Raw genomic sequence first — 11017 nt, forward strand, 5'->3', positions numbered from 1 at the left:
ACAATTTAAGAAATTTTATTTCACAATTCACTCAACATTGTTTCTAACGATTTAACATTACACAGCCTTTACTTTTGTTATTTTTATTGAGTATGAATGTTTTAATATAATATATTTTACAATTATATTATTGAAGTATTATATTATAAGTTTAATGTAGGTATGTAATATTAATTAGCATGTACATTTTTTAAAAAAATTGAAATAAGGTTTAAATTGGCCACTGAACGTAACCTGAAAGTGCAATTAGACCACTGAACGAAAAAAATGTGCAATTAGACCACTGAACACTCCAAATGCATGCAATTTCACCTGATAGCATGTTACCTTCTATTTCATCAGGTTGCTTGCTTACATGGATGATGATGTGACATTTTAAATAATTTTTAATAATAAATATAAAAATTAAAAATTAAAAAAAATATTAATTTTTAAATATTTTAATATTAATATTTTAATATTTTTATTTTTAAAGTATATTATTTAATAAATATTAAAAATTAAAATTAAAAATTAAAAAATATTAATTTTTAATATTTTTTAATATTAATATTTTTAAATATTTTTATTAATTTTTTAATATTTTCAATTAATTTTTAATTTTTAATTCTAAAGTTTATTATTAAAAAAATATTTTAAAATGCCAACTCACCATCTATGTAAGCATGCAACCTGATGAAATGGAAGGTAACCTGCTATCAGGTGAAATTGCATGCATTTGGAGTGTTAAGTGACCTAATTGCACATTTTTTTTCATTCAGTGACCTAATTGCACTTTTAGGTTACGTTCAGTGGCCAATTTGAACCTTATTCTAACAAAATTTTAAAATTTAGCGACGAACAAATATTGTAATAAATGCGTAGCTAAAAATAAAATTAAAAAATACTAACGAAATAGCGACGGAAAAATCCGTAGTTAACATTAGCGACGAATAATTTTGTCACTAAATTGTTGGTAAATGGCATCAAATTCAAATAATAAAAACAAATTAGCGACAATAAATTCCGTCGCTAAAAACAGACGGACCATAGCGACGGATATTTTAGTCGTTACGTCTATTCCCTTGCAAAGTTCGTCACCAGATCGTCGTGGTAGGAGTCTACCAACGGAATTTTTGTGGCTACCATTTCCGTCGCCATTTCCTCGCAAATTTCAGCGTCAAAACCATCGTGGGAAGAAATATAGCGACCGATTCTTTTTATATCCGTCGCTAAATCTAGCGACGGAAATAAATTGTGTCTGTGAATTCTAGCGACGCTCATTTTAGCGTCGAGGGAAATCCGTCACTAACAATTTAGTGACGTATTTTTTCTATTTAGCGACGAAAATTGTCCATCGTTATTTTCACTTTTTTTTTTTTGTAGTGGGTTGCGAGTACCAGGAAGCATGGGGTTCGACGGAGAAGAGCTTAGTTTCAACGATCTCTCTTCTATTTTTTCACGGTCGTGTAGCCGTGGTAAATCGGCGGTGAAGCAGCGTCATAGGTGCAGCTGGTTGTGACGCTGCGAACACGACAACATGGTCTCCTTCGGCGGTGATAGCAACGTCAAAAATATTATTCATGCGAAACTTGAAGTTGATCAAAACTGATGATGAGATGACTATGATAAGGATGGTGAATATCATCCTAATGATTTAGAGGAACACGACTTTTCGTCAGTTCCCCACGGACGGCGCCATTGATAGTGTAAATTGATTTGGGATGTACGGATCAATCAACTACCATAGTGTATAATGTATATATGATGATATGTGAACTGATGAAGATGAGAAAAATGGTAGAAATGAGAGAAATGGCTTAGTGAAGCCAATACTTTGTGTGTTGTATTGTGAATGACCAACATTGAATGAATTACAAGGAAGGGTTAGGGCCCTTATATAATTACAGGACTGACTTTTCAGGAATATAATATTTTTTAAAGGACACTTGACCTTTCAGGAATATAATAATACATCAAATATACACTTTGGATTCTTACATGTAGTCCTTGAAGTATTTGCCCATCAACCATATTTTACAATATTACTTAAAACTTAATAATATAGGAGTGTTTTAGGCGAGAATTTAAAATGGAAGATATTGTTTTTATTAATAGTATAGATTATTGTGTATACAAAATTGTTAAAAACTTGTAAACCTTATTTCAAGTTATTTGTTATTAATATTTTTTCGTGTAGTTATGCAAATATATCTTAATTTCATGTAGGGCTAATTTTTGTTGCTATATCTCAGACCTATAAAATGATAGGACCGGAATTGAACAGAAAAACTGTTGGTGGAGTAGCCATTAATGGTGGAGATGGTCGGTTCAACCTTAGAGCCTCCAAGATTCTTGCTTCCTTTTCACTGAGTTAGATCCCTGTTTTCCTGTTTACTTTGCTCAATTTGAGCTTCGATTTCTATGAACTTGTCTTACAGCCCTGCTTAATCTGTTCTTCTACAGTGAGTTGGGTATCCATGGTGAAGGTTGCCCAGTAGGCTCTGATACCAAAATGTAATGCCCTAGAATTTTCGAAGGATTTAAATAAGAGAAAAGGAAAGAGTGCAGGAGGGGAGAAAAAGAGGTAAAGAACAGAACATGAAAGCAGGGAGAAACAACAAAGAATGAAATGAGAGAAAGATAACATCATAGCAATTTCATTAACATCAAGCATATATATCCCATTTCACATCCTGCCAATCCTTAGATACCAGAATGTGTAATTTGGTCCTGATGCTGACCCCAACCTAGCCTGAAAAGCACCAGAGTTACATTGAATGACTCACTCCCACCTGACCGGTGCCTCAACAGATGCTTAATCTCGCTCGCAGTCGTAGCGTCAGCCGATGCAACAGCTCCACTAAGAGCATCAAAACACGTCTCGTGGTTCCTCACCACGCCGCGTAACAAATCCGTCATGCCTTGGGCTTGTGACGGATCCTCAAGCGTGTCTCGGCACTTAATCACTTGAAAGGTTCGAAACAAGATGTTCTTGTTCTCCCGGATGAGAGCTTCGCAGGATTCCAAGGCGGAAAGCATTGGGTGATCAGGCGACACACAACACGGCCACTTCCAAAGTCTATAGAAAGCGTGGTTGACTGCGGGGTAGAACACTAGCTGTGTGAGGAAAAACGAATAATCAAATGATTTCCGGGCGAAGTCATGGAAGGTGAAGCCGTCCATCACCACTGGCCCGAAGCCGCAGAATGCCGGGCTTGCAGTGGCGTTGCATATGGACTCCGGCGAGGTCAAGGCTGAGGGCCCGACGGTGAATGCATTATTGCCCGGAATCAAGAGAAACAAAGCACTGATAATGCAGGCTATACAAATTTCATTCATTTTCTTCTTTTTTTTTGCCGTACCACACTTTTGTGTAGGGCAATGCATTTTTCGTCTTAATTTATACATGTGCTTGGTCTGGGTTTAGTTTGGCAAATTTTTCCGTTGACCATTGTACATATTGCTGTGATCCAGGAATATACTAAATTTTTTTTTTTTTTGAATATACTAAAAATTTTTAATATACTAAAAATTATTATTTGTGTACTGAATGTATATTATTTTATAGTATACAAAATAATGTATTTTAATATTTAAATAATATATTTTATGGTCTACATAACTATCTGAATTATGATGTATGAAATAATGATTGAGTTTAATTCAAAAAGTATATAATATATTAATATAGGGTTCTTGACTTTTATGTGTAGAAATTAATATATTACCATTATAAATTACAATGTATGTGCATCTATAATTATATATAGTTGTTGAGTTTTGGACAGAGGTGTTAGAGGTTAGCAATAGCATTCATTGCCGCCTTTGGTAAGGTACTAAAGATTAATTAATGCAATAATATATTTTATTCATCTAATGGCTTTATTTTATATATTACCTACCTAGTGTAATTCTGTTGGTCTTGTGTGGATGGTAAAAAGTTTAGAGGGCGGTGAATGGACTCTTCTACAATCTCAAGCTAGAGTGTGATAGTTTCAAAGTTGAGAGATTTCACATTTTGTACCCAAGAATGATAAAGTTTGAGACAACCTTTGGTTAAATACTTAAATGTAAGATGCTCATCAAGTCCTTTTATCCATATTAGAACTTTATTTTTTATCAGTAGTCAATCACTCAATCAGTCATGAAGCATATGTGCAATTTACTAATATATATATATATATATATATATCATACTATTGACCCTGTTACATGTAGTATCTGTCCATATACTATCTCAACTTACTGAAGCCCAACGAATCAACATTGTTCCACTGAGGCTTGAACCCATGACCTCCCACTCGGGAGAATCACTTCATGCCGCTTGACCACAAGGTCTTTGGCATTTATTAATATATTTGAATAGGCGAACCTAACAACAATTAGTCGACCACTAATATGAATTCAACAGAAATTTTATTCGAGCTACCCAACACGTCGAGTTGAGATCTGCACAATGAATCAGCAAATAAATTATGTCAAACTTTAAATTAGATTTATTATTGTCAACAGATTAATTAAATTTAAAATATTCGCACTCTGCATTCATCACAACTAACTCATCTATTTGAATTTCAACAAATCGATCATTTGATGATATTCTTTGACCTAAGGAATTAATTTACTCCAAGTCTTATTATATTAGATGAGAAAAAGTTGGTATGTCCAAATAAAAAGCATAGTCCGTGTCAATTGACATTTAAAAGAATAAATCATACTTTAATATAATACATCACATTAAAAAATTAGAATATATTTTAAACAAAAAAATAATTACACTTATAGTCATCGACTATATATTATGGTTTTATCACATTATATCACTGATTTTTATTTGCTAGCTTGTCACTATCGATGTTTCGTCTAAAGAAGGATAGCATGTAATTTTATCATTCAATTATAAGTACGTGAGGAGTAAGGAGAGAAATCACATATTGAGACAAGAAGTTTAAATGATAAAACTTTATCTTAGTCACTTTTTATTGTGACAAATAAATGAAAGTTATGAATATAATGAGACAAAATTAAAAGAGTATGACTAATAAATTAATTGTGGTTTCTTCAAAAAAAAAAAATTTAATTGTGGCAATGCTACCATAATAATCAATAACTAAAATTGGAATTTGATCATTGGTAAAATGCGTCTTGAATTCAAACCTATTGGGTAAATATTTGCAATAATTGTGGTTGAATACATGTGTCCGCCTTGTAATTAAAGTGATCATAATCTGATTAAATTTGTCAAAATTATATATTAAACTCGTCATCTAATTTCCAAGTACAATTCACCAAAGTTGTAATCCAAGGCTATAGTGAATGTCTTAGCATAAGTAACACGGATAGTAACTCTCATTTGTAAACTTGGACTCACAGTAGCAAAAGCACCTCTATTTTGGTGTAACAATTGTACTGTGGTGTTGCTTATCTAAGTGTGAATTTCATTTTCATACCGAAAACCAAACATGTAGAAACATACTACCATTTCGTTCGTGACAAGGTAGTATCAAAGGAGTTACAAGTGAACTACATCTCTACAAGGGACCAATTAACTACCAGACATTTTCACCAAACTACTCCCACAATTAGATTTAACCTTTTAAAATACAAGCTCAATGTTCTCTCTAACAACGTAACTTTAAGCTTGAGATTATGTATTAGGACTTTGTATTTTATCAAACTTAAAACTCATTTTTCTTTTTGTGTATTATTGTAACTCTTCCTTCACTAGTCATGTCTTAGCTATATGATTAATTCTTGTACCTATATATATATATATATATATATATATATATATATATACACACACCTAATCCTGTATGTACTCTAAAAATATGATTTCGATACCGAAATCGAACCGTGGCCATGACTAGTGCACACACTTAAGGTAATGCATCCTGTTTCCACTTGAGAGAGTGGAGGTTTGTGGTGAGTTTAGTAGCGAGTTGCTGTTCACTCGAGGCTCACTGAGATGATGTTCCTTCTTCACTAGTGTCTAGTGATATGTGTTCCTCCATATGAGAATGTGATACTTGGAAATACTTTGGAAATGTACTTGATCTGAGATCCTCAAGATTTATATATATACTTATGTTATATATGATATTTGAAAATGATATCTTACACTTCTCTACGTATATGCATATATACCTGCTATATAAAGAAATGAGACTTCGAGAATGATTACTTATATATAAATATATATACTCTTTTACTGTGTGAGCTCTCTACTCTTATGATATTATATCCCTATATCCTTACTTAAATCTTCCCTTTAAATCATGTTGATATTTTGAACTTGAGTAAGTTTGTGATTTCTTGACTATCTTAAATGTGGAACGTTTTGATAAAGTGTGTGTCTTATGACTTTAGTAACATAACCCTATTTTTGTAAAAAATTATAAATGTACATATTTTACAGGGTGGAATGAACCTTGCTTAGCATTTTTGTGCTAACTTTGTGTTTTTTTTTTTTGGTATACCTTTGAGCTTATTATTTTCAGGTCTGGAGTTATGATTGCCTTCGAGAGCGCTTACTAGTTGTGGTAGACTTCTCTTAGAATCCCTACTGTTGAATTGACTCTTTATAGTTGTTGTAATGAAAGTTATGGCTTTGGTTGTGTTGGATCTTTTAGACGTTATGAGTTTCCTTTACCTTCTAGACTTACCTTTTTGGGAAGTTTGTAAAGTTAACTTGTTATGGGTCTTATAGAAATTCGTATTTTATAGTAGTTGTTTTGGTTGTAACTTGGCATCTATCTAAGATGGGTAGATGCGGCCGTAACACTCCCTCAGACTTCGAGGATGATTAATCTAACTTAAAGCCTCCAAGATTAATCTTGTTGTCATTTCACTGAGTTGAACCCTGTTTCCTGTTTAATTACTTTGAGCTTCAATTTCTATAAACTTGTCTTGGAGCTGCTTAATATGTTGTTGTACAGTGAGTTGGGTGCCCAGTAGGCTTTTTGATACCAAAATGTAAATCCCTAGGATTTTCGAAGGATTTAAATAAAAGGAGAAAAGGAAAGAGTGCACATGAAAGCAGGAAGAAACAACAGAGCTGAGAATGAAAAGAGAGAAAGATAACAATTTCATTAACATCCCATTTCACATCCTGCCAATCCTTAAATACAAAACATAAATAAAATAATACAATACTTAATAACTAACTCAGCTCCTAAATATAAGGCTTTTGATGAAGTCAGGGTGCAGAATGTGTAATTTGGTCCTGATGTTGACCCCAACCTAGCCTGAAAAGCACCAGAGTTGCATTGAATGACTCACTCCCAATTGACCGGTGACTCAACATATCCTTAATCTCGCTAGCAGTCCTATCATCAGCTGATGCAGCAGCTCCAGTAAGAGCATCAAAACACGTCTCGTGGTTCCTCACCACGCTGCGTAACAAATCCGTAATGCATTGGGCTTGTGACGGATCCTCAAGCTTGTCTCTGCACTTAATCACTTGAAAGGTTTGAAACAAGATCTTCTTGTTCTCCCGGATGAGATCGTCGCAGGATTCCAGGGCGGCATAAAACATTCGGTTCTCGAGTGGCACACAACTCGGCCACTTCCAATGTCTATAGAAAGCGTTGTCGACTACGGGGTAGAACACTCGCTCCATCAGGAAAAACGAATAATGAAATGATCTCCGGGCGATGTCATGGAAGCTGCAGCCGTCCATCGGCTTTATGCGGCAGAATGCGGGGCTTGGATTGGCGTTGCATATGGACTCCGGCGAGGTCAAGGCTGAGGGCCCGACGGTGAATGCATTATTGCCCGGAATCAAGAGAAACAAAGCACTGATAATAATGCAGGCTATACAAATTTCATTCATTTTCTTTTTTGCCGTACCACAATTTTGTGTAGGGCAATGCATTATTTTTCTTAATTTATACATGTGCTTGGTCTGGATTTATTCTGGCAAATTTTTCGGTTGACCATGATATATGCAATAATGATTGAGTTTAGTTTAAAAAGCATATAATATATTAGTATAGGGGTTTGACTTTTATGTGTAGAAACTAATATATATATTACCATTATAAATTACAATGTGCATCTATAATTATATATAGTTGTTGAGTTTTGGACAGAGGTGTTAGAGGTTAGCATCCATTGCCACCTTTGGTAAGGTACTAAAGATTAATTAAAGCAATAACATATTTTATCCAGCTAATGGCTATATTTTATATATTACCGACCTAGTGTAATTTTGTTGGTCTTGTATAGGCGGTGAAAAGCCTATATCGAGGAGGTGAATTAACTTTTGTAACAATTTAAAAAATTATAACGGTACACTTTATCAAAATAAATCCATATAAATCAAATTAATTAAAATTTAACTTAGAGTGCACAGCGGAATAATAAATGTATATATATAAAGTGTTAAGATTAGAGATGAAGTGTTCAAATAAGAATTTATCACATGCAATATGATAGAAATGTATATGATATCTCAAATAAGTTGTATGTTAAAAATTACGTGCATGCATAAGTGAGAAGTATCAAACCCAGATAGATAAATTTAGAGAGATAGATGAATAGTAACTGGGTTAGTTAGTATAAGCATGCAAAGATATATGAGATGCAAGTAAAGTCAAGAGGGAGAGAGATTTATAGTGGTTCGAAGGTAGTGTAATCCTCCTAATTCACTATTCTCCTTTCATTCAAAGGAAGAAATTCACTATCTTCGATCACCTAGATACAATAGTGAATCACAAGTGACAATCTAGCACTTATACAACTCCGATCGAGTGTCTCGCACCAAGCTACACTCAACCACCGAGTATCTCGCACAAAACTATACTCCTATACCAACGAGTGTCTCGCACAAAACTACACTCAATCAGGGTTTTCATAAGTTGCCCTTATTACTCTGCCCTCTTTCTACTCTCAGTAGAGATAGTGTTACAAAGAAATAAAATATTTCTCTCTCATACTTGAAGATCTGATCTATCGTATATAGCACAAGTTTCCCCCTTAGCTTTTTGAATATTTCACGTATTCCTTGCTTGCTTTTTTTTTTTTTTTTAATCTTCTCTCCTTGTACTTCAAGTCTTCATGGGTATTTATAGCTGATTAAGCTATTTGCCCGTTGATCATCTCTAAATCTTGATCGTCCATCTAGCCTTGAGATTGATCTGATAAGATTGTCAACTTGATCTGCAACTTTTGCAACTCTGTTAGATAAATTTGAAATTTTTTCTATTGCTCTCCTTTTTTAAGCATACCTTGGTGTCTAGAGTATAGGTAACCGCTCTTTACGCGTCATAGTCCCAATCTCTAGTGGAACGACATTACACTCATTTTCTTATCACCCTACACACTACATCACCTTTGTCTACACCTATTCCTATTTCGAAGTCTGTTCCCTTTAATGTAGATTTGTATGATGATCCTACGCAGTACAGGAGTCTGGCTGAAACACTGCAGTACCTGATAGTCACACGTCCTGATCTATCCTTTGCAGTTAATCAACTCTGCCAACAAATGCATGCTCCTACAATTTCACATTGGGAACAACTGAAACGAGTTTTGAGACATGTTAATGGAACTCTTACCTTTGGTGTACGAATAAGGAACTCAATGTCTAAAGAGATACATGCATTCTCTGACTCTGATTGGGTTGGGTGTCCTGAAGATCGTAAATCTACTAGTGGCTATGATGTGTTTCTTGGGACAAATCTTGTGTCTTGGGTTTGCAAGAAACAAAGAACCGTTGCTAGATCTTCTACAGAGGCAGAATATAAAGCTTTGGCAGATGTTTGTGCTGAAGTGATATGGATTATTTCGCTACTACATGAGATCAAAGTTCCAGGTATTTCTGTTCCAAAATTGTGGTGTGATAATCTAGGTGCTACATATATGTGTTCAAATCATATCTTTCATGTTTTCGCACCAAACACGTAGAGATTGACTATCACTTTGTTAGAGATAGAGTTGCTTAAGAAGATATTCAAGTCAATTTTATTTTTACCAAAGATCAACTTGCTGATATATTCACCAAAGCTCTACCTGGTCCAAGATTTTCTTTCCTTAGAGACAAGCTACATATTACTAACATATCATGTGCTTGAGGGGGAGTAGGACTCTATGTATTTGAGTTAGATTATGACTCCCTATTCTAGTGCGTATTCCTGTGATTCCCCAATTCTAGTCTCCTTGTGATTCTCTCATTATATATATCCATGTAATCTGTATCTTTGAATTATCTCATTCAATACAATACATTCAGTTCTCATCAAGATGATAAATTGATCATCAAATTAAATGATGATCAATAATAGAGGACATCAAGTATCCAATTTAACTTCATAACTCTCTAAATTTGAAGTATATGTTTTAGTTTTATTAGTTGATTAATTAACTAGTAATTTATTGTTTGTTTTATTATTTACACTTTTAGGATGTAAATTTGTTAGGTTAAATGATTAGTTTCAATATTGAAAAGAAAAATTAATAATGAATCTTTTTTTCGCGATTTTCATCTTCATTCCCCAAATTTTGGAATATTCAATTAATTAATAAATGAATATCAATTCATTATCAAAGTAACTGCGGTTGATAAAACAATTTAAAACTTTTTATTTGATAAAAGATCCATATTTATATAAATTTAAATATTTTTTTTATTATTGTATATATTTTGAGTTATGTAAAAAATTTAAAAGTAATATTCGGCAACAGTGTCGAACATATTCATGTAATTATATATTTCATACATTATTGCATATAGTATAATTAGAAAATAATTATCAATAATTGATGAATGTCTTAAACCTATGCTTTTTCCTTGTACATTTTGGTACTTTTTGCTTGTTACTCATTATATTTTTTTTGAAGGTAAATGTAGCTATTCCATTAATTCATAACATAAAACGTTTACATCAACGATCAATGAAATGGTAAACCATTCCTTACAGTCAGACATAGAAACAACTTTTCTAACTATACTATAGAAAACTTGAATCGCAGACTGTTTCATAACTAGGAAGCTATGTTCCTTCAAAGAGCTTAAAGCTTCATCAAAGATCTG

General features: G+C 33.4%; 1 protein-coding gene across 1 annotated transcript; it reads left to right on the forward strand.

Annotated features, from left to right (window-relative positions):
- Positions 1-9042: 9042 nt before the first annotated feature.
- Positions 9043-9891, forward strand: LOC116033254 (uncharacterized mitochondrial protein AtMg00810-like). The gene is made up of 2 exons (XM_031276009.1): positions 9043-9046; positions 9365-9891. Exons 1-2 carry the CDS (start codon positions 9043-9045, stop codon positions 9889-9891), a joined length of 531 nt encoding a protein of 176 aa, XP_031131869.1.
- The last annotated feature ends 1126 nt before the right edge of the window (positions 9892-11017 follow it).

The sequence above is a fragment of the Ipomoea triloba genome, chromosome 10 (assembly GCF_003576645.1).
Source record: "Ipomoea triloba cultivar NCNSP0323 chromosome 10, ASM357664v1".
In the NCBI taxonomy this organism is placed as follows: domain Eukaryota; kingdom Viridiplantae; phylum Streptophyta; class Magnoliopsida; order Solanales; family Convolvulaceae; genus Ipomoea; species Ipomoea triloba.